This window comes from Haliotis rubra, unplaced genomic scaffold, assembly GCF_003918875.1.
Source record: "Haliotis rubra isolate DU_JTF1 unplaced genomic scaffold, ASM391887v1 Scf141, whole genome shotgun sequence".
Taxonomy (NCBI): Eukaryota; Metazoa; Mollusca; class Gastropoda; order Lepetellida; family Haliotidae; genus Haliotis; species Haliotis rubra.
Genome location: NW_025765348.1, coordinates 1,838,360 through 1,864,679, shown reverse-complemented (window position 1 = coordinate 1,864,679; position 26,320 = coordinate 1,838,360). Strand labels below are relative to the sequence as shown.

At 40.2% G+C, this 26,320-nt stretch overlaps 1 protein-coding gene across 1 annotated transcript in view; it reads right to left on the bottom strand.

The window, feature by feature from the left end:
* LOC124269002 (stAR-related lipid transfer protein 5-like) overlaps positions 1-26,320 on the bottom strand; it is a 98,403-nt gene that overhangs the window by 26,198 nt on the left and 45,885 nt on the right. Inside the window, exon 2 of the mRNA XM_046704034.1 lies at positions 15,196-15,245. Coding sequence (XP_046559990.1) covers positions 15,196-15,245 — 50 coding nt within the window. The remainder of the gene's footprint in view (positions 1-15,195; positions 15,246-26,320) is intronic.

The window sequence follows — 26,320 nt, the reverse complement described above, 5'->3', positions numbered from 1 at the left end:
TTCATAGCCACCTTACTTTATCCCCAATGATTGGTTGGAATATAGCATTAACGTGTATTCTTTATAACGGTTCTGATATGGTAGGGGCTTATATTACAAACCGACCCAAGGTAAGAACATTGGAATAAATTTACCTGAATGTGTGGGCTCAGTTTGGTTTGGTTGTTGTTTAATGCTGCACTCAGCAATATCGTAGCTACATTGTGGTGGTCTGTAAATAATCAGGTCTGGACCAGAAAATCCAGTGATCAACAGCATGAACATTGATCTACGCAATTGGGATACGATGACATGTGTTCAGCGAGCCTCACCACCCAATCCTGTCAGTCGCCTCTGACAACAAGCATAGGTTGCTGAAGACCAATTCTAACCCACCTGAACGTATGGGAGACGACCATGAGTTATGTCCCATAGGTGTACCAGGAACAGATATTTTAAGGTTTCGAATACCAGATTTGCCATGTTTGTCAACACTAAGCCCTTGCTCATGAGAACTGCCAAAGGTTGTCAACATCTTCAATATATAATTTGTTTTGTTTGAGGGATGAATTGGAACCAAATTATTTTTGCCTAATATCAGAAAGCACAATAAGTAAGGTAATTGGGTTTGGTAAACAGTATCTAAGTAAACTGGATCCAGAACAAAGCTGAAACTTTATTTGTGGCACACTCAGGGCTGTCTTTATTTAACATGATAAACTGTTGGCTCGCATGACATGACTGTAATGATGTACCATTATATCAGTTTATCAGATATATATCAGTGTCTGTCAGTCCAATCAGTGGTCGACAGCATGAACACTAAGCCAAGCCATTAATACAATGACACGACCAACACACATTGTAACACTAATCCCCATTTAGTAAGTTTTACAAGCAGAAGGTACTGGGGATATATCTATTCTCCTAGACTGACACTAAATTTTAAACTGAAAAGGAGCCCTTGTGAGATGAGAGATTCTGAACAAGAGGAAATCTAGACTTGCTTCATATAGGGCTTTAGCATTGCAGAAATTGCTGGGCGGAAGGGAAAATGCGGTTCAGGGGAGACCGAATCCCTGCAATGCTTATGCCCAAAATGAAGCAAGTCTAGCTCATCTCACTGGGGCTCCTTTTCAGTCTAAATGCGTATATTTGTTACTATCAAAATATATATATTTAAGGACTAAGCGTTAGTATAGGGCTGCAAGACAGACTACTATTCCTCATACAGGGATCTGCCCTGCGGGACTTCTCATTCTGACTGACTTCAGCCCTCCCCCAATATATACTTCCTCTTCGTGCGGACATTATTGTTTTGACATGCCCTAGACTGCCCCTGCATTTACACCCCAGCTATGACATAAATCGGCAAATTTGATAATGTCCTAACGGAAAACAATCACAATTACCATATCCACAAATCAAAAGAGATTCCTGTCATCCGACAATCACTTTAAATTGGCCAATTACCTTGATGGGCTAATAACTACAGCAATCCAACAGATGGAAATGAGATACCAATAGTACATTGATTTAACTGATTTTGAAGAGAATGGAATGTAACTCAGATATTACGTGAGCTATTTAAGCTCCTTGTAACTAAATCAACCATGTTATAAGGGATATTATCTGGACTGATTCTTGTTAGTCATCCAATATATTGTATATTTAATCCATAAAGATTGTTTAGGCACATAACTTGTCATTATTGTCCTGAAATAGAGTCTTAAATTCTTCGGTCAGACTTTGTTCTATCCAGCTATTATAAAGTATCTGTTTCGGGCAACATTCAACATGGACCATGTTCAATTTTCCCCCTATGTGGTTTATCATCACTCACTCACTCTGGTTGACCTCTGGGCAATACCTTAGACATGGGCAATGTTTAAATCTCCTTAAAAAAAATTGAAATAGGAACAATTACATGTATTGTTAGTAATTGTTAGTAAAATTACCTCTGGATTATGGTAGCCTTATTCCTGTGGATTCACAGAATACATACAGAAAATCAAAAGAAATTTTAACACTAAGTCATAGCTATTCCTAGTGGTATACCTAATCTACCCTTGAGTTATCTCCCTTGATCCTGACGTCACTGTATTGTTCTCCTAGAACCAATCATAATTTTTCTAAAACAACACATCAATGACATGTTCTAAGGATAAATTAGGTGGGAGGACACAGGGTGTGTGAACTACTCCATAATCCAGAGGTAAAGTTTACTAACAATACATGTAACTGTTCCTAATTATAACGTAAACATTCCCTCTGGATTATGGTAGCCTGAATCTCAAGTAAGGAAGGAGGGTTACCCTTTGAAGATACTACCTCTATACCACTAACTGAGAGTTGATTACTCAACCTCCTAAGAATAACTATGACTTAGTCAGAGATAAATAATTTATCTCCAGATTGGTCAGTAGGAGTGAGGGAATACATTCCCAGAGATGGAGAGTCTTCTAACTTCCTATAGTTATGGTTGATATGATAGATATCATGATTATCCTAATCCATTATTAGTAGGAATTATATAATTCCTGACTCCTTAAATCAGTTATGCTAGATTCCTATGAACATATCATGATTCTATTCGAATCCCGAATTGTGTCATTAAACCTAATATTCCTTAAACTTATGATGTCACTTCCAGTAATTATGACGCCACTTCTTGTTTGATGACCTCACTTCCGGTCTAATGCTGATTTACCATTATATCAGTTTATCAGATATATATCAGTGTCTGTCAGTCCAACCAGTGGTCGACAGCATGAACACTAAGCCAAGCCATTAATACAATGACACGACCAACACACATTGTCACACTAATCCCCTTTAGTAAGTTTTACAAGCAGAAGGTACTGGGGATATATCTATTCTTCTAGACTGACACTAAATTTTAAACTGAAAAGGAGCCCTTGTGAGATGGGAGATTCTGAACAAGAGGAAATCTAGACTTGCTTCATATTGGGCTTTAGCATTGCAGAAATTGCTGGGCGGAAGGGAAAATGCGGTTCAGGGGAGACCGAATCCCTGCAATGCTTATGCCCAAAATGAAGCAAGTCTAGCTCATCTCACTGGGGCTCCTTTTCAGTCTAAATGCGTATATTTGTTACTATCAAAATATATATATTTAAGGACTAAGCGTGAATATAGGGCTGCAAGACAGACTACTATTCCTCATACAGGGATCTGCCCTGCGGGACTTCTCATCCTGACTGACTTCAGCCCTCCCCCAATATATACTTCCTCTTCGTGCGGACATTATTGTTTTGACATGCCCTAGACTGCCCCGGCATTTACACCCCAGCTATGACATAAATCGGCAAATTTGATAATGTCCTAACCGGAAAACAATCACAATTACCATATCCACAAATCAAAAGAGATTCCTGTCATCCGACAATCACTTTAAATTGGCCAATTACCTTGATGGGCTAATAACTACAGCAATCCAACAGATGGAAATGAGATACCAATAGTACATTGATTTAACTGATTTTGAAGAGAATGGAATGTAACTCAGATATTACGTGAGCTATTTAAGCTCCTTGTAACTAAATCAACCATGTTATAAGGGATATTATCTGGACTGATTCTTGTTAGTCATCCAATATATTGTATATTTAATCCATAAAGATTGTTTAGGCACATAACTTGTCATTATTGTCCTGAAATAGAGTCTTAAATTCTTCGGTCAGACTTTGTTCTATCCAGCTATTATAAAGTATCTGTTTCGGGCAACATTCAACATGGACCATGTTCAATTTTCCCCATGTGGTTTATCATCACTCACTCACTCTGGTTGACTTCTGGGCAATACCTTAGACATGGGCCATGTTTAAATCTCCTTAAACAATAATTGAAATAGGAACAATTACATGTATTGTTAGTAATTGTTTGTAAAATTACCTCTGGATTATGGTAGCCTTATTCCTGTGGATTCACAGAATACATACAGAAAATCAAAAGAAATTTTAACACTAAGTCATAGCTATTCCTAGTGGTATACCTAATCTACCCCTGAGTTATCTCCCTTGATCCTGACGTCACTGTATTGTTCTCCTAGAACCAATCATAATTTTTCTGTATGGTCCACACGCATGACGTGCAGATAATCGAGTGAAATTTTCATTTCAAATTAAGTCTTCAATTCTTCATATATAGGTCAGTTACAAATCGCATTCCATTTAATATTCAATCGCATTGCTGTATTGCATTTATATCATATATATTTCCAACGTATTTAGGATCTGAAGTTTTCCCGCCCTTTTTGATTGACAAGTATGTCGCAGAGCAAATGTTTACAATGTCAGAAATTCATGGCGGATGCCGATCCCCACTCTCTGTGTGCTTCCTGTTATAAAGGCTTACCTTGCTCAATATCGGATCGATGCTTATTGTGTCAGGAAATGTCGGAAGAAGATTGGTTGTTGATGGACAAATCTCGTTCCTTAGTTTGGAAGCGTAAACATTCATCATCATTAGAATGCTCTAAGTCGAAGAAAGTTCAGGGATCTCCGCCTTTATCTATAAAATCTGAACCGAAGTCTCGTTCTAGATCTAAATCAAAAACCTCTCCCAAGTTGGATATAGCTGCGTTCTCAGAAGTTTTGGCGGGATTTAAATCCGATATCCAGGCGGCCATGGATAAATCTGTACGGGATATGGAGATTAGGAATGACGAAAAACATTTGGAAGATCCTGTATTACCAGGCAAGGCTTGGTGGTCAATGGTAAGAGCCGGGAGCCAAAGTCCCTTCCTACGGAAACCAGGGGTGCAATGACTGGGCAAGCCGTTTATCACGCCTTGGCGTACGTAGGAGGCCGATCCCCTCAGGGGGAGAAGCCTCGGGCTTCAACCAACGGGGATGGAGTCGGCCCAGCCGGCTCCGGATCGGGGTGACCGTGGCTCAGGCCACACACACCGCGTCCTTTGTCCCCGGGAGCCAGTCATCCGTGGCTGCCCCTGTCGCATACAGCCTGCTACCTTCTCCCACGGGGAGACCGGGCGTCTAGGGTTTCACGGGTCTGACTCGGCTCAGACGGCACGTGATTCCCGCCCCGGCTCAGACGGCACGTGATTTCCGCCCCGGCTCAAGCCAGGCCACTGGGTCGGCTGCTATGGATAACGGTGTATCAACCCAGCAGTCTGATTTGCATGGGCCTAGTGGTTCAGAGGACACAGCTACGGACCCGCAAGGTTATTTTGACACGGACAATCCGCCCTTAATTCCGTTAGTGTCTGATGTTACGGATCAGGAAGATTCATCAGTGTATCCTTTTTCACAACCGGAGTTTTCCATGAAAGAAGGCTTGTTGACGGTACAACCTATGGACATATCAGCACAGGATTTTAAGCCGGGTTGGTCATTTAAAGAAAAGCTGGAACTTTTGTACAGACTTTATCCTAATACTCTACCACCACCGTCAGACGAACAGGACATAGATATTCCCGTGGAATTCGGATTATCAGGTTGCCTTCCCCCGGAACGGATGCCCAGGCTGTCATTCATCATCACTTAAGACCGGAAGTGACGTCACCCAAGCTAATTAGTATTACATCATAGAGATTGTCTCTAGGAACCGGAAGTGACGTCATTAGACCGGAAGTGAGGTCATCAAACAAGAAGTGATGTCATAATTACTGGAAGTGACGTCATAAGTTTAAGGAACATTAGGTTTAATGACACAATTCGGGATTCGAATAGAATCATGATATGTTCATAGGAATCTAGCATAATCCGGATTTAAGGAGTCAGGAATTATATAATTCCTACTAATACGGATTAGGATAATCATGATATCTATCATATCAACCATAACTATAGGAAGTTAGAAGACTCTCCATCTCTGGGAATGTATTCCCTCACTGCTACTGACCAAACTGGAGATAAATTATTTATCTCTGACTAAGTCATAGTTATTCTTAGGAGGTTGAGTAATCAACTCTCAGTTAGTGGTATAGAGGGTAGTATCTTCCAGGGGTAACCCTCCTTACTTGAGATTCAGGATACCATAATCCAGAGGGTATGTTTACGTTATTATTAGGAACAATTACATGTATTGTTAGTAATTGTTAGTAAACTTACCTCTGGATTATAGGGAGTAGTTCACAACCTGTGTCCTCCCCACGAATTTATCCTTAGAAGATGTCATTGATGTGTTGTTTTTTAGAATGTTTACGTTATAATTATCCCTAATTGCATTACCATCACTCACGCACTTACTAACTCACCCACTCTGGTTGGCTTCTGAACATGCCAAATCTACATATACTCATCAAACATGTTAAAGAATGACTGAATCCTTCACATTGCTATGGGTCTGGGCAGTAGCGGGCAACAATCAACATCATTGGTGTTTAGTGACACCTCCATCCAAAGGATCTCAGTTTCATAACATACATGGTTACCTAAGGTCTATTCTGCCCTAAATTCTGCTACAAATTCCCCCTGGAGCAGTCAGTTTCCACAGTGCTGAAAGTTAAAGAGGATTCTGGGGGTCATTGATATCTGCTGCTTGAATCAAGAGAACCTGCAATATCTTCAACTTCAAGCCTCAGTGTTATAACAAGGATCCCTTGACCTTCAAATATGATCACAGTTTTCAGTTGGTAACTTCACTACAGAAGCACATAGGACTAATGCTAAGTCTCTGGGCCTCATTCCACAAAGCGATCTTATCGCAACGACTGTTGTAAGTCTGTGTTAAAGTATGGGAGTTATGCCTATCTTATTTTTACGATTGATTTGAGGAATGTGGCCCTGTAAACATAAAATTTGGATATATGCAAATAACTCCATTTAAATTGAACAGGAGCCACAGTGAGCTCAGAGGTCCTGTACCTGAGGAAATCTAGACTTGCTTCATTTAGGGCTTTGCAGAAAGGGTTGAGCAGACGGAAAAAAATAATGTGGTCCTGGGACAGTGAGATAGACTGGCAGCTTTCTAGTTTTGGGTTGTCTGTAACATAGGACTTCAACTGTCAGCACATATCACTAATTTGAAACCACTACGTCAACAATAACTGACAAGCCGAATACCACTGAAGACACAGGATGTCATATTACACAGTTAATTAGTAAATCAATTCCTGTTGATGACAGGTCTCTTAATGTGACTGGACAAGGTGGACTGGGATTACAGTGTATTTCATCTTTTTTAATTCTTTCCACACCTTCCAGTGTTTTTACCTGCCACAAATGATAGAAGTTATTCAGCCATTAGCCTGTCATGTGTTATACCCATCAGACTGTTCTCCCAGATTGCCTGTCTAAAACCTCCTCCTCATCTCCTTATGTGTATCACTGGCCTGCATCAGACTCTGATTGGACTAAATTGTTCCACAGGCCTGTGGTGGAATGACATAAAACGGCTCTTCCTCTTCAGAAAACAGATAAACAAAAACATCATTTACACTGATCTGTACACAATGGAAAATAAAAAATGTCTGATTGTCAGACAATATACATTTTTAAAGTAAATCAACAAATTTAATATTTTTGTTCATAGAAAAGATTCATTGTATTTGAACTTACATTTACATGAAAAATGTGTGGGTGGTGCGACTGTGGTGTGAGTGCAGAAAAATGTTTACTGATTTTACAAACAGTTTGTCTCATCTATGAGTTTCAGTGTTCAAATATTTTCCTATAAATGCACAAGAGATTCTGCAAAATTGAGACTAATCATTCTCAGGAATTGACATCTGATTCTGCAATATCCAAAGCCCCCTCTCCACCTCCCCCAGATAGTCATCTTCTATAATGTCCTACACATCGACCATTCTCTCGTTAGCATGCTCTGTCATATTGCTTGTGCTCAGACTCCCTGATTCCAGCTATATAAATCCTATCTCCTCCATTGCATAATGTATTGACCTTATCAAAACCACTGTAGAATACTGATGCCATAATCAGTGTAAGAAAGATGTAGAAAATCTAGCCTGTCCACAGGACTGGCAGGTCAAATTTTTTACCAGTCCTGCCAAAATCTAGCCTGTCCTCCAAATATAAATAAAACACCTTCGGCAGTAAATATTCAAAAAGGTTATAATCATTATATATATGTCATTGGTTTGCTAAAATTGACCCGACATGAGGACGGACTAGATATTTTTTTAACCCGTCCTCCACAAAATTCACCCGTCTCGGACGTTGGGACGGGCTATCTTTCCTACACTGCCATAATGCATGTCATAACATGTGCCCAGCAGTCTACAACACAGCTGCACAAACAGTTACTGCCAATCATGCCTTCTGTCATAACATATTTACATCACTAAAGAAGAAATATGGACCTGGCCACCACATCCTGTGGAAGGGTCAATAAATCTGCTTCCACAGCAGTATATATTACACTCAAACATAAAATATCACTATATATATCATGAATTCATTAATTATGTATGAAGAATACGTTGCTACAGAAAGGCCTTCATTAGGGACCGTTCGTAATTTATGGATAGGGGGTCACATGATGATTTCTATGGAGACGCATGTACAATGTGAATGACCCCACCTAAAATTTATGTAAGAAGTAATTTAAGTGACCTCATTGAATGTTATGTACAAATTCAATGGCCCCACCCCCACCCTTTCCATAATTTAAAAAAAAATTACGTAGATAACTGCAGTATATCCGAAGGATGATCTCCTATAGTCAATCTCCCAGACCCTACAGAATAAATGAAAAATAACTCAAGTCAAAAATGATTAAGTCTTGATATAATGTTGAAATTAAACATTGCTCTGATCTACGTTGTTCTATGTCTGATCACCTAATCTTCTAAATGTGAACACATAAATATAGCAATGTGAAATTGACCATATTCATGTAAACACATGTCCTTGTTCATGTGACCGCCTCCGTGGTGTAGTGGTTAGAGCGTCTGCCCGGAGAGCGGAAGGTCGAGGGATTGATCCCCGACCGCGTCATACCAAAAGACATTAAAATATGGTACTTGTTGGTCCCTGCCTGGCTCTCGGCATTAATGGGTACAGCAAGGACTGGTCGGCTCAGAGTCAGTATAATGTGTCTGAGTGGGGTATTCATGCTTCACTGCGGCATGGTATCTCAGTGGGCTAGCACTATAACACCAGCTTAAGTCTGGGCTAGTACAAGCAGCCGCACATACACATACACACGCATGCACGTCGTCATATGAGCGAAATATTCTCAAGCACGACGTAAAACCCAATTTCACCTCACCTCACCTTGTTCATGTAAACACATGTCCTTGTTCAAGTAAATTATGCACAAGACCGTATACATGTTACCACATGACCTTATACATGTTACCATGTGACATTATACATGTTACCACATGACCCTATACATGTTACCACATGACCGTATCAGGGCGGTGGGGTAGTCTAGTGCTTAAAGCGTTTGCTCGTCACACTGAAGATCCAGGTTCGATTCCCCATGTGGCACATGGGTATAATGAGTGAAGCCCATTCCTGGTGTCCCCGTCGTGATACTGCTGGAATATTGCTAAAAGCGGCGTAAAACCTTATTAACTCACTCACTCACTCATATGACTGTATCAAATTCATCAAATAAATTTATCAAATAACACCCTTCAGATGTTTCTGAATTACAGGGCAATGACTTTGAAAATCAGCGTTAAGTGTTTTATTTACTTACATCCCTGTGATTAAGTCATATCAGTTCTTCATCGTGGTGTAACTCTAGCAGTCCCCGTATTACCCCAGCTATGTATGTAATGTGTGTGAAGATGCCGCATATTATAGACATGTATATGAACCTGCTGACATTGTGTCCTACACTTCAGGTATAAAGTCAGCTTCATTACTGTGATGCTGGTTGTCTACAGCAGATACTCATGATCCTTGTGCTTACCAAAGTTTCAAATGGCCTGTGTTGCTGTGAGCTTTTCAATGTTAATGTCCCGCTGTGATAAAACTGAAATACTGTTCTGCATGGTGTTGAACCCAACTTACACACTGACACTTAACGCAAGATGCATCATTTATACAAGATTCGTTTCACTCTGCTCAGATATGCAGTTTCTATATTGTCCACAGCCTATTTATAGACAGGCTGTATTTTCTTTGCAATGCTTTGAAATCTTTCCCAAAAGAATCTCACCCTTTCAGCTTCTGACGACTACACCGACAAGAACCAGCTTCTGATGACTACACCAACAAGAACCGGCTTCTGATGACTACACCAACAAGAACCAGCTTCTGATGACTACACCGACAAGAACCAGCTTCTGATGACTACACCGACAAGAACCAGCTTCCGATGACTACACCAACAAGAACCAGCTTCTGACGACTACACCGACAAGAACCAGCTTCTGATGACTACACCAACAAGAACCAGCTCCTGACAAGTTATACACCAACAAGAACCAGCTTCTGATGACTACACCAACAAGAACCAGCTTCTGACAGCTTATACACCAACAAGAACCAGCTTCTGATGACTACACTGACAAGAACGAGCTTCTGATGACTACATCGACAAGAACCAGCTTCTGATGACTACACCAACAAGAACCAGCTTCTGATAAGTTATACACCAACAAGAACCAGCTTCTGATGACTACACCGACAAGAACCAGCTTCTGACGACTACACCAACAAGAACCAGCTTCTGACGAGACTACACCGACAAGAACCAGCTTCTGACGACTACACCGACAAGAACCAGCTTCTGACGACTACACCGACAAGAAGCAGCTTCTGACAACTACACCAACAAGTACCACCTTCTGATGACTACACCGGGCACAGGAGACCCATTTCCCTCCGATCAAATTTTCTTGAACTGACCCAGTACCTTTTTCCATTAGATGTTCTAACTGTATTTTCTGGTTCTAATCATACAGGGCTGAGAAATTAAAGATGCACGACCTCCTTTGCTGGAACATCAATTTCAGTTCAACAATTTGATTTGAGAAAAATGTTAATTTAATTTCGGCAAAGCAGAGGGAAAATTTTGTTGGCCCTGTTTTAAAATTGTTGACACTATTCACACCTAAGTAGGAACATGTAGAAAATTGAGATTGAAGGTGTAAGATTCTTTGGGGAAAGATTTTAAAGCATTGCAAAGAAAATACAGCTTGTCTATAAATAGGCTGTGGACAATATAGAAACAGACATATCTGAGCAGAGTGAAATGAATCATGTATAAATGATGCATCTTGCGTTAAGTGTCAGGGTGTTAGTTGGGTTCAACACCACGCAGAACAGCATTTCAGTTTTATCACAGCGGGACATTAACATTGGAAAGCTCACAGCAATACAGGCCATTTGAAACTTTGGTATGAACAAGGATCATGAGTATCTGCTGAAAATATCTCCATCATAAAAACAAGAAAGATTCCTTGATTTTAAACCAGAATTCATCAGACAAGGGTCCCATAGTATGCTGCATTTTGTGAGTGAGTTTAGTTTTACGCCACAGTCAGCAATATTCCAGGTATATGGCAGGGGTCTGTAAATAATCGAGTCTGGACCAAACAATCCAGTGATCAACAGCATGAGCATCGGTCTTCTCAATTGGGATACTGCGACATGTGTCAACCAAGTCAGCGAGCCTGACCACCCGATCCTGTTAGTGATCTCTTACAACGTGCATGGGTTACTGAAGGTCAGTTCTAACCCAGGTCCCTGTTCCTCAAAGCGATCGTAGCGCTAAGATGATCGTAACTCCCATACTTTAACATAGACTTACGACAGTCGTAGCGCTACGATCGCTTTGAGGAACGGGGCTCAGATCTTCACGGGTAATGCTGCATTTAACACTGGTGGCCAATCTGCCCAGCAGTTGGTGGTGCTTGCTGTTAGCAAGTTTCTAGCTATATCATGTAAACATGCTGGACCACCACTGACCTGGAATACTTACATGGACTACATCCTCGGCAAATCGGATAAACTGTTGTTTTATGACAATTTATGCATGGCTGTGACGATAAACAACACATAAAATTATCACTGTTAAAAATCTTTGGACAGATGTAAAGCATGTTAGCTTTGAAAACGTACATTAACTTCGTTCATAATTTACAGGAATACACACTGAATGCCAATATTTTTTTATTACAGGACATGACATTGATAAATGTCATAAATCTGTCTTGAAGTAGCTACAGTGATATGTTATTTATGTCAGGTTGTGGTCACCCAGCTAGGATGGCAGGGTGCACAAACCTTGTTTCAGTACATTTATGAGTTTGTTCACGAGTGTTGAGTGGAGTGAGTCAGTGAGTGCTTCAACAGTTTCAGTTTGCAGAATGAATTTTAAATATTTTTTTAATGTTGTGTTGAGCAACATTCCAGCAATGGTGTGACTCCTTGCAAACTATCGCATACACAGCACCGCCTTCGAAATTAAAGAATTCATGTTCTCATGGTGAGATGAGATACAATCAGTCACATGGCACAGGTAACCAATACTCTAAACCACTGGAAGCTGGAAGTGAGTTTAAGTTGTCAGCAAAATATTGTCTCCAAGTCCTGTATCTCTTAGCGGTGAGTGAGTTTAGTTTTACGCCGCACTCAGCAATATTCCAGCTATATGGCGGTGGTCTGTAAATAATCGAGTCTGGACCAGATGATCCAGTGATCAACATCATGAGCATCGATCTGCGCAATTGGGATACGATGACATGTGTGAACCAAGCCAGTGAGCCTGACCACCCGATCCCGTTAGTGGCCTCTTACGTATCTCTTAGGGTAAAGACGCAGATGTGAGGAAGTCTAGTGGTTAAAGCATTCGATTGTCACAAACAAAAGCCAAGTTTGACTTCCCACAATATGTGAAGACCCTCTCTGGCATCCACCACAGTGCTGCGGTTGACAAGATAGTTAGATGCTGCACTCAGCAATATTCCAGCAAAATGATGCAATCTGTAACTAAATATTCCAGCAAAATAATGCAGTCTCTAACTAAATATTCCAGCAAAATGATGCAGTCTGTAACTAAATATTCCAGCAAAATGATGCAGTCTGTAACTAAATATTCTGGGAAATGATGCAGTCTGTAACTAAATATTCTAGAAAATGATGCAGTCTGTAACTAAATATTCCGGAAAATGATGCAGTATGTAACTAAATATATTCCAGGAAAATGATGCTGTCTGTACCTAAATATTCTGGAAAATGATGCAGTCTGTAACTAAATATTCTGGAAAATGATGCAGTCTGTAACTAAATATTCCGGAAAATGATGCAGTCTGTAACTAAATATATTCCGGAAAATGATGCAGTCTGTAACTAAATATATTCCAGGAAAATGATGCAGTCTGTAACTAAATATATTCGGGAAGATGATGCAGTCTGTAACTAAATATTCTGGAAAATGATGCAGTCTGTAACTAAATATTCCAGAAAATTATGCAGTCTGTAACTTAATATTCGGAAAAAATTATGCAGTCTGTAACTAAATATTCCAACAAAATGATGCAGTCTGTAACTAAATATTCCGGAAAATTATGCAGTCTGTAAGTAATAAAGTCCATGGCCAATGATTCATATCATGAGGATGATCAACCCCATCAGGGTATAATGACATACCAAGTCACCAAATCTGAGCATAAAATCCATTCATCTACCTCTTACAATCAGCAGAGATTTCGGGAGACCAACTGAAACCCAGAATCCCAACAAGGGGCTGATAACATGGGCAACAGTCCCCATCACTGGCTGATGTGAGACACAAGCATCACAGTTACATCCACAATTTCATAGCATAGGCAGTAATTTAAGGGACCGCCTTTATCCTTGACTGACAAAGGATAAGAGAAGAGCCATTGGGAAAGAGTGAGTGAGTGAGTTGTTTTATGCCACCTTTAGCAATATTCCAGCAATATCACACTGGGAGACACCAGAAATGGGCTTCACACTTTGAAACAAGGTGGGGAATCGAACCTGGGTCTTAAGTGTGATGAGTGAACACTTTAACCACAAGGCTACCCCATCGCCTCTCATTGGGAAAGAACATGGACTGCTATCATGGTCAGTTGCCCAGTGTGATGTCCAGTATGTGACTATTGATGTCTGTTCCCTCTCTGGGTGTTGTAGATACATGTATAGCCAGGGGACGACCGGAGACAGATCTATTACCAGGAACCAATTACTTGTTCTAAATCTGAATTGATTCCCTCTGACCAAGACTGTATATGATATGATTAAGACACTAATGGGAAAAGAATCTGGGGTTTAATTAGACTCTGTGAATAGTAGTTGCATGCTTGATAAACTTTGGTCTTCAGTGTTCAGAAATAGATAACTCTAAAGATCTCGTCTTGGTTATTTTGTAACTGTAAAGATCTGATCACAAAGTGGAAGATAATGACTGACTGACTGACTGACTGACTGAGTTTAGTTTTACGCCGCTTTTAGCAATATTCCAGCAATATCACGGCGGGGGACACCAGAAATGGGCTTAACACATTGTGCCCATGTGGGGAATCAAACCTGTGTTTTAGGCTACCCCACAAGATAATGAACTTTTGACATTCAGATTCAAAACAAATCTACCTGTGTTTTCTAACAAGAGTCATCAGAAGATGACATATCCCCCCGCCCCCACATATTTGAAAGAACAAATCATCTGACAGTAACTTAAAGTCCAACTTGATTTTTTTTAGACTAAGTCCAAATCGTTTCCATGGAAATCATGAAAAATATAAATGCAAAAAATCTGTAAATTGCAAAAATCACAACTTCAAGATCTGCCTCATATATCTGCCAAGTTTTGCTGAAAGATATTGAAAGGTTTTCAAAGCCCACCTCTGCCTTTTTTAGGCTAAGTCCGAATTGTTCCATGGAAACTGAGAAAAATAACAATTAAAACAATATGTAAATAGCAGAAGGCACCACTGTAGGTTCTGCTTGATGTATCTACCACTTTTTGCTGAAAAATATTGAACCGTTTTCGAGTTATGCTCCGGAAACGTAGCCCACGCCTCCCTTTTGAGACTATGTCCGAATTGTTTCCATGGAAACCAAGAAGACAATAATTGACAAAAATCTGTAAATAGCAAAAGGCACCACCTTAGGTTCTGTTTCATATATCTACCAATTTTTGTTGAAAAGTATTGAAAGGTTTTTGAGTTATGCTACGGAAACAAGATGATTACAGACGGACAGATGGACGAGGCATCGACTATATCCCCCGGCATTACATGCTTGGGGGATAATAAAGGAAAACAAATCACTCTTGAATCATACTTACAAATGGCCACTAAACTCCTTAGAATTCTTGTACTCAATAAGGATGTCTTTCTGAAAAAGAAAAGAAAACCATCATGTAACTAACAATCCAATCTCATACAAGATTCAGTCCAACATGCATCTGTCACAAGATACAAACATTTCAGTAGCAGCTTTATGTCCATTATTATGTAAACTTCCTCCAAGATTGAACCTGGTACTGAGTCTGACATTTACTTAATGCAGCAGATGACATTATCTATCCATTCAAGGGTTTCTTACATAAGGCAACAAAGGCTCACTGATGAAACTAGTTGGTGTGATCTAACAGACAAAGGTTTCTGGATAGCAAGACATTAATTACTTTAGGCTCACCATCACACTGCCAACTGTGTCCTCGACAATGGCCTCCATGAAGACAACAGTGGCAACATAAAAATCAGAGCTGAACCTTCAGTTGAACCTTTACTGAACCCTAATTGAACTTAAGTACCAAGATCATTCATTTAACTGATGTCCCTACAGTTTTTACTCAACTGAACCCCCAAGAGCCTTTTTTCAAACGAAATTGGCTGGAAATTGGCCAACACATGATGTTTTTCTCCTAAACAGAACCCTGACAGTCTTCACTCAACTGAACCATCAACAGCCTTCATTCAACAGAACCCTGACAGTTTTCACTCCACTGAAACCCCAACAGCCATCATTCAACAGAACCCTGACAGTCTTCACTCAACTGAAACCCCAACAGCCATCATTCAACAGAACCCTGACAGTTTTCACTCAACTGAAACCCAAACAGACTTCATTCAACAGAACCCTGACAGTCTTCACTCAACTGAACCATCAACAGCCATCATTCAACAGAACCCTGACAGTTTTCACTCCACAGAAACCCCAACAGCCATCATTCAACAGAACCCTGACAGTTTTCACTCAACTGAAACCCAAACAGCCTTCATTCAACAGAACCCTGACAGTTTTCACTCAACTGAAACCATCAACAGCCAACATTCAACAGAACCCTGATAGTCTTCACTCAACTGAAACCCAAACGTCCATCATTCAACAGAACCCTGATAGTCTTCACTCAACTGAACCATCAACAGCCATCATTCAACAGAATCCTGACAGTCTTCACTCAACTGAACCATCAACAGCCATCATTCAACAGAACCCTGACAGTTTTCACTCAACTGAAACCCCAACAGTCATCATTCAACAGAACCCTGACAGTTTTCAACAGAACCCTGACAGTTTTCACTCAACTGAAACCCCAACAGCCATCATTCAACAGAACCCTGACAGTTTTCACTCAACTGAAACCCCAACAGTCGTCATTCAACAGAACCCTGACAGTTTTCACTCAACTGAAACCCCAACAGCCATCATTCAACAGAACCCTGACAGTTTTCACCGAATTGAAACCCCAACAGTCGTCATTGAACAGAACCCTGACAGTCTTCACTCAACTGAAACCCCAACAGCCATCATTCAACAGAACCCTGACAGTTTTCACTCAACTGAAACCCCAACAGCCATCATTCAACAGAGCCCTGACAGTTTTCACTCAACTGAACCTCCAACTTCATATTTGGTGAGGTTACTTACAAAACCAAGTTCACTTTTTCAGTTGTTTATTGGACAAATCTACTGCACCAGTTCAGTTAACAATTCAGTTATTATTAAGCAATTTCATACATATCACTGCATTAAAAGTGCTCAGTTAGAACAACCTGTTGTTTGAGAATACACCATGGATATCCAATCACACATGATTTCATTGTGTTTGTGAACACTTCAGCCTGACAAATTTGCATGAATGTCATATAAATCTAAACTTAAACATTTACAGACCCGTAATAGCATTGAATGTTGAAATCAAGTCAGACAAAACAGCTGTAAATCTTTTTATGTGTTTTGTCCGAAAGAATTTATGAAAGTCCTTCAGATGCACATGCTTTGATGTGATTGGGTTGTATAACAGAACATACTAAATGTCAAAAATGAAAATGAGGTTGAACAACAAACGTGGGCTGCTGCAACAAATGCCATACTGCCTTACGGATAGCTTATACTTGTAACATTTCTATATATGCAAACTTGCATTTACAAGAGTTTCCTGTAGGCGTGTAATGGTATACATGTACTAAAATGGGCGAGTGAGCCCATCACAGTGTCCTCCACAACCTGATTCTTCTCTTTTTAATTGATAAATTAAATCTCCAAAATGTATATCAGTTAAAGTAAATAAAATTTTAAAACAGAATTTCTATAAATGTGAGATCAGAGGCAGTTTACCTTTATATATTTTTTAAACAAACTGTTGCCAGCATGTACTTCAGATTAAGCACAGACGTTACTGGTCGGACAGTTTCTATGGTGTTTTTCAGAAAGTAATAAGTGCATCATAGGCAATTTTTTCATTTGTAAATAGTTGGGGTCACAATGAGATAAGGTGGTATGTTTGATAGTGAGGCAATCAGAGAAGATAATCTAATAATTAATCTATTATTGATTTACTAATACTTTGAAGATGTGGGACTAAAGGAGAATTACTTTTAAGCAGTATCTTATATGCTTATAAACCGTAGGTTTACAAAAACTGCTTTTGATACAAAAATACTATAATTTGCCATCCTCTTTTTGATACATTAAGTATTTGTATTAGGGGAAATGTTATTACAACATGACAAGGGAATATACAACAATTTCTATATGAGGATATTTACAATTTGAACCAAGGGTTCAAAGACAATCGATTATCGAAACAACATTGTTATCCTAGCATGTCCAGTCAGAAATTATTCTTAAGGAACATGTACGAAAACACATGCATATTATCCATGTTGTTAATTCTATTAACCCACCACTTCACTAGAAGTTCGTCTTTGTTGATAATATTACAGGATATTGGCAGTATGTCTCTTTTCATTGCTATTCAGAAAGCCTGTATAAACAATGACATTCAATAACGTATAATAAATGTCTCCATGGACAATTTATGCATGACATTAAAATAATAATATAAATATATAATTGGAAAAAATTGGTGATATATCTGCCACAGACATATGTGGAACACGAGGTACCAAGAACAGCTTCACAAACTACCCATGTGGGGATTCAAACCCAGCCCAATGCTATGCAACACAAGGACCACAGGGCTATCCCACTGCCCCTTACCAAACATATATGATAAAGTTAGAGGGTGCAGTCACTGGAGACCCCCTTCTGAGTACAACTCAGTGTATGGCATTTTACTGCTTAGAAAGATATGTGCAACCCTGCAACCTTCTCCATGAAAACCATATGACTGCATCAACACAAAGTTCAGCAATGCTGCCGTGAAATGCTAATCTGCACCAGTGCAACAGTATTCAGTTTAACCTTTTTTCAAGAAAATGAAAAACTGTACATACACCAACAGTTGTTAGGTACAAAATTAGGACTTATCTCTGGCAATTTTTCTTACAAAGTAAATTTCATACCCATAAATTATTTCTGAAATAGAAAAAGATGAGCATATGTGTTTCCTTATTATTTTTACACCATTTTCTCCGCACCGTTTGGACAGATTACACTATACATGAGGAGTAACACAATTCATGTGGCTGATAACCGAATTCATGGCGTTGTTACCCAGTCTACCATGTCTTTGAATTTGCAAGTGACTTATTATTATTATTATTTGAATGGCAATATGTACTGGAATGTGTGAGTGAGTATGGTTTTATCCTGCTTTTAGCAATATTCCAGCAATATCACACCGGGGAATGCCAGAAATGGACTTCACACCCAGGTGTTTAGCAAGCTAACACTTTAACCACTAGGCTATCCTACCGCCTCTAATATGTACTGGATATTACCTCCATTTCTGGTGTCCCCCGCCGTGATATTGCTGAAATATTGCTAAAAGCGGCGTAAAACCATACTCACTCACTCACTCACTGGATATTACCTAACATTTTGCTTGCTTGTTGTGGCAGCAGTCTACAAAACACTCAAGTCTGGACCAGAGGTGAGGTGAAATTGGGTTTTACGTCGTGCTCGAGAATATTTCTCTCATATGACGACGTGCATGCATGTGTATGTATATGTGCGGCTGCTTGTACTAGCCCATACTTAAGCTGGTTTTATAGTGCTAGGCCACTGAGATATCATGCCACAGTGAAGCATGAATACCCCACTCAGACACATTATACTGACTCCGAGTCGACCAGTCCTTGTTGTACCCATTAATGGCGAGCGCCAGGCAGGGACCAACAAGTACCATATTTTAACGTCTTTTGGTATGACGCGGTCGGGGATCAAACCCGCGACCTTCCGCTCTCTGGGCGGACGCTCTAACCACTACACCACGGAGGCAGTCAGTCTGGACCAGACAATCCAGTGATCAACATCAGCAATTGGGATACAATGGTATGTGTCAACTAACTAAGCAAGCCTGACCACTCGATCCTGTTAGTCGTCTCTGATGACAAGCATGGGTTGCTGAAGACCAATTCTAACCTGGATCTTTACAAGTCATATCCTAAGGACATCACTGCTGCCCCTCTATAATAAATGTCCAACTTCACATCATTAGAATGGAATTTGCCTTGTTTGAATAATTAAATGAAATTTTATTACATTGTTTTTATGTTCATTTGTCACAATTTTCAAGCATGAGTCACGAGTGCATCTAAGGAATTTCACCTGATATGGCATTACAAATCTATTGTGACAGAAATGCAATAAAGATAACATCAGAGGGTAGGTTCTCTGATATCAACCTGTTTTTCACTTGTAAATCCATGACATGCCAGTGAATGGTAGCTAGTCTTTGTACTGGGGGACATAAACTCTTGTAACAGTGTAATCAGTGAAAACTGAGGAGAAATGAATGTGAGAATTTTAATGTGAAGCAATGTACTGGCAACATATCAGTTTGTTTTGTTGGTTGTTTAATGTCACACTCAGCAATATTCCAGCAATATTCCAGCAATATTCAGGTGGTCTGTAAACAATCGAGTTTGGCCCAGACGATCAGCATCATGAGCATCGATCTACTGACTGACTGACTGAGTATGGTTTTACGCCGTTTTTAGCAATATTCCAGCAATATCACGGCGGGGAACACCAGCAATGGGCTTCACAAGTTGTACCCATGTGGGGAATTGAACCCGGGCCTTCAGCGTGACGAGCGAACGCTTTAACCACTAGGCTACCCCACCGCCCCAGCATCGATCTACACAACTGGGATACAATGACATGTGTCAACCAAGTCTCTCCATGAAATATGGAATAGTTCATAAGTTATTCTCAGCAAATTATAACCCTCGTTTGAAGTAATTAATGCCTTTGAATTGCAAATATAATCACACATCTGAGGAGCAAAAGCATCAGTTCAGCTCACTGTATATTTAGACACACTGTATATTTAGTTGTGTCCCAGACACTGTAACTACAAGTCGTACTTGTTGCCTTGGTCACCCAAAATATAAACAACAAATATTCTTGATAAACAAAAGCCAATAGTTCAGCACTTGGCTAATGTGTTTTAAATTAATATATCTGGTGTCTTTCTTCAATCTGTTGCCCTGTAAACAATATATATGTGTGTGTTTCTGAATAACAATGAGCCAAAGTTCAATGCATTCTGATGTGAAGACAAATCAATTCAGGAATTATGCTCCAGAAAAAACAAAAACACGACTAACACACAGAATCCCCATTCTAAATACCGCCTCCGTGGTGTAGTGGTTAGAGCGTCCGCCCAGAGAGCGGAAGGTCGCGGGTTCGATCCCCGACCGCTTCATACCAAAAGACGTTAACATATGGTACTTGTTGGTCCCTGCCTGGCAGTCACCATTAATGGGTACAACAATGACTGGTCGGCTCAGAGTCAGTATAATGTGTCTGAGTGGGGTATTCACGCTTCACTGCGGCGTGGTATCTCAGTGGCCTAGCACTATAAAACCAGCTTAAGTATGGGCTAGTACAAGCAGCTGCACATACACATACACACGCATGCACGTCGTCATATGAGCAAAATATTCTCAAGCACGACGTTAAACCCAATTTCACCTCATATCACCTCACCCATTCTAAATCTCATGTAATACTTCGTCCATCTAGGCCAGGCAAAGTTGTTTTCTCATTTCTTGTTAAAAATATGGTTAGTTTGCTATCTTTTCATTCATACTTTTTACATTCATCTACTTAAAGAAGATAGCAAAAAGGACTTAACCCAAATAAACTTTATCACTTCTGTGTTTTCATTTGACCCAAACATCAGTTAAACACATGCAATTTCATTTTCTGTTTGGATTTCATGTATAATGGCTAAAATTCCATAATATGTTTAAACAAAAAACAACCATAATAAATATTGATCTTTACTGAAAATATAGAATTTGGTTTCTCAAAACACATTAACATCGCATGTAAAAGTCTCTAAAATAAAAAATGGAAATATCTGACAATTTATGTGATTGAACATCAATCTTTCCATTCCCTTATTTCTGTGAGTGAGTGAGTGAGTTTAGTCCTAGACAAGCATGGGTTACTGAAGGCCAATATTCTAACCCGGACCTTCACAGGTCCCCTTATTTCTGTCTTACAAAGTTCAAAGTAAAAGTCTGGTAAGATTTTGTTTAAAAATTTAACCATCGTTTTCCACTTAGACAGCTTCAGGGCTCAGTCTGAGACATGCAATCTGCACCTGAGCTACCTCAGCAGAAAGAAGGATGAACACTATTTCACACTGTCATTTGACATGATCTGGGAGAATCACAAATACACAGGTTTGTCAACTCAGCAAGGAAGATCAAACGGGAGACTGGCCACAGCAATCTCACCTACTTGTGCAGGTTGTGTAATGTTGTCTGAAAACACGACTTTAAACATGGCTGTTGAGATCAGTCTCAGGGAAATACTACCACTGCTTTGTGGACTCTGTGCTAACGTATCTGGAGCTCTTCTTGTGTAACAACCGTTAAACATAACCAGGCACTGTCTCCGCAGATGCTCAGTCTCAAATGTCCTTATACGTTACAGATTTGGTCTTGATACAAATAGTTTGAAGAACAATTACAAGATGGTACTGAAAATAAATCTTATTGTTTTCATCAATATGAATTCATGGGTATGTCTGTCAGCAGGTATGGTCACTTCTTTGAGTTTGAGTCTATTGGTATTATGATTCCGTCTGGTCTATATAATTATGTGTGCTGTTCACATATCTAGGCAAAGACATACTGAAACATTTAGCATGTTTAGCATTAACTTAGGTATGACAATGTCGGTAATAAATCTCTGTTCTTCAGCAGTAAATGGGTACCCGGTAGGAAGAGATGGTAATGTGAATGTTGACCTTCTGGTGCCTCACAGACAGATGGGTTCACACATTGTACCCATGTGGGTAATTGAAGCCAGGTCTTTGGCATGATGAGTGAATGCTTGAAACGCGAGGCTAACCCACCGCCTCAGTTCACTGGGGAGGTAATCTGACCAATGTCGGTATGTCTGTCCATTATGAAGTTTTACTTTATCGCAGGATATGGCACAGTTGGAAATTAGATCTTTTACTGAAACAGTTTAGAAATAACTTTTCGTAACACCTGCTCCACATGATCTGTAATCAAAGTATGCAGTGTGCACACCCAAAAGCACATTCCTTAATGAATGGAATATATGCATGATCACAACTGGTGAAAAAGGCGGAGGTAACTTCATAAGATTTAACACTTTCTTTCATGAAAGACATTACCTGCCACAGAGTTCCATCCTGCAACACATATTCAGACCTCATTATGGTACCCACTTAACTCTACCTGCTGGTCCCATCCCCCACTCACCCCATCCTGCAATACCTCTCCAACTCCAAAACACTCTGTCCCATCCTCCACCACCCCATCCTACAATACCTCTCTAGCTCAAAATACTCTGTCCCATCCTCCACTCACCCCATCCTACAATACCTCTCCAACTCAAAACACACTATGTCCCATCCTCCACCCACCCCATCCTACAATACCTCTCCAGCTCAAAAACACTCTGTCCCATCCTCCACCTACCCCATCCTACAATACCTCTCCAACTCCAAAACACTCTGTCCCATCCTCCACCTACCCCATCCTACAATACCTCTTCAACTCCAACACACTCTGTCCCATCCTCCACCTACCCCATCCTACAATACCTTTCCAACTCCAAAACACTCTGTCCCATCCTCCACCCACCCCATCCTACAATACCTCTCCAACTCAAAAACACTCTGTCCCATCCTCCACCCACCCCATCCTACAATACCTCTCCAACTCCAAAACACTCTGTCCCATCCTCCACCCACCCCATCCTACAATACCTCTCCAACTCCAAAACACTCTGTCCCATCCTCCACCAACCCACCCCATCCTACAATACCACTTCAACTCATCTTGCTCATCCCATCATACAATACCACTTCAACTCATCTGGCTCATCCCATCATACAATACCACTCCACCCAGACTCCTCTTCCAAACCCCTACCTCTTCACCTCCACAGACACTCCACCCAGGCTCCTCTTCCAAACCCCTATCTCTTCACCTCCACAGATGCTCCACCCAGACTCCTCTTCCCCACCCTATCTCTTCACCTCCACAGACACCCTACCCTGGCTCCTCTTCCAAACCTGTACAAACCCTTCAACACCAAACCCAGACTCCTCTTCCCCACCCCTACCTCCATACACTCTTCAACACCCCACCCAGACTCCTCTTCCCCACCCCATCTTCACCTCTCCACAGACACCCACCTTCACCTCCACAGACACCCTACAGACTCCTCTTTCCCCACCCCTACCTCCATACACTCTTCAACACCCCACCCAGACTCTCTTCCAAACCCTTATGTCTTCGCTCCCTTAGACAACATGGATAGACTCCCCTCCTTTGATACACTGCTTTCATAACTCCATATGTTTGTAGCAAGGTGGTTTGCTGTTTGGCACAAGAGAACTCATTGATCATATCAATGTCACTCAAGTCTCACAAAAGCAAGATGGCTAGTATGCTTCTCTGTTGTCATGGGAACATGCCTTTTTTGGGGAAGAGAATTTGCTGTCTGCTGGAGGCACACCACATGCATTTTTCAACCTTTACACATGGAAAGGAAGTCGGAAATTCGAGTTTTTCAGCTGAAGGATTTGCGACAAAGAAGACCAGCAGAGTGGGCCTCGCATTGGGCCTCCAACATACCACCCACCTACATGCAATTTCAGTCTGTCAGGCTTCTGACAGCATAAAATCAATTTCCATTCTTTACTTTAGACTATAGGAATCTTGAGGTGGTCTAAGTATCAAGATAGTTTATTTATAGGATGTATTTGCTTTAACCTTTAGGAATAAATATTTGCCTCCCCCACCCCAGCCCCCAAACATTATCTGCACAGCTTTATGTTTTGTTATCAATTCAGCGTCTATGTTCTGGTATTTCAATGCTTGCTGAAGGTATCAACTCTGTGAAACATTATATTTACAGTTAACGTTCACAAGATCAATACTCGCAGGGAAATTACAGTAATTTAAAACTTTGATCTCTTAAGATTTCCTGGATTATATTTAGATACAACAAAAAAGACAATAAAACACATCTATCTTCATATAATAACCATTCTAATCCTACAATAATTTTGATTTGAAGGTGGAAATATATAAAATACCAAAAATACACATATCCTTAAACAGGTCAAACAATAACTTGATAAACAATTTCTGAACTAAAACACAGATACCGGTACCTATAAACTAAACATTACATAAACAAGCACACAGATGCCTAATGTCAAAACAAATTGTAAATTACTGTTTACACGACTACATTTTTTTAACAAATCCATTCTGCACTTATTTATTGTGTAAACAACCTGTCTTACAACTTTTTCCACACCAAACCTCCTCCAACCCCACACTCCTCCCCAGTGACACCCATTCTCCTCTACCCTCATAAGCATCAAACCTCCTCTAACCCCTCATTTCTCCCAACCCAACAATCCTCCCAGCCCGAACCTATTCTCCTCTTGCCTCTTCCACACCAAATCCTTCCAACCCCACTCCTCCTCTTACCTCCTCTACATCAAACCTCCTCTAGCCCCACAATCCTCCCCACCCGAACCTATTCTCCTACTTCCTTCCAACCCTACTCCTTCTCCTCTTTCCTCCTCCACACAAAACCTCCTCTAACCCCATATTCCTCCCAACCTCACTCCTTCTTCTTTTACCTATCCTCTTTTCCCCAACAAACTCTGACATCTTCTATGATTTTAAGATTTATACTGCACTATCAAGGTGGGCATCAAGTTCAAAACATTCAACCCTATGACATAAAACCAGTCAAAGAGACCTTTAAAACACAGGACTTTTTCAAAGTAGGCTAACAAGTAGAATATGCAGACATAAAGCTGAAATGAATAAATCACTGCGTCTTTTTCTCTACCCAAACCAGTCCAACAGACTCCATCTACGGCCCATTTTGATTCAGCCACAAATGTCTAAAATGAAGACATAAAAATGCATATAATTAATTTTCTTCCAAATATTCAGGGCATGTTTCTAATTCAATTTGGTCTTTAATATTCCCCTCACGTTACATAATGCTAGTGCTTTCAAGGTGAGCTCATTCAACATTTTGCTTTCATTTGACGCTCCACTTTTAACATGTTATTTTTAACTGGCTTTTCACTACTGGTTCGTGATAACAGCTCGGACAACAACATGATCACACAGTGTGAGGCAGTTACAAGATACACAAAAATATCAAACGAATACTTTCATGTTTCAATAGAATCTCCTGACAAATACATTTCTCAGTATCTTCATCAAAAGTGAATAGTATTCATATTCTCATGACACCACAGAACCTCTCTCTATGATGTAGGTAATATATCTTCGTAACGACTTAGCATGTTTCATAAAGCGGGTATTTAATGTTATGTAATTGTATGTATTTCAATGTCTCCACAAGCATGATCATACTGGTGCAGTTTTTTTCTATGAAAAGCTTGGGCCAGAAATCCCTGTCTTTGGTTCACATCCCTGATTTGTCCTCATCCCGATCCTTGACACACAAAACATCCTCATTAGTTTCAGCTAAGTAATAACTGAGACATTCCCTATGACTTG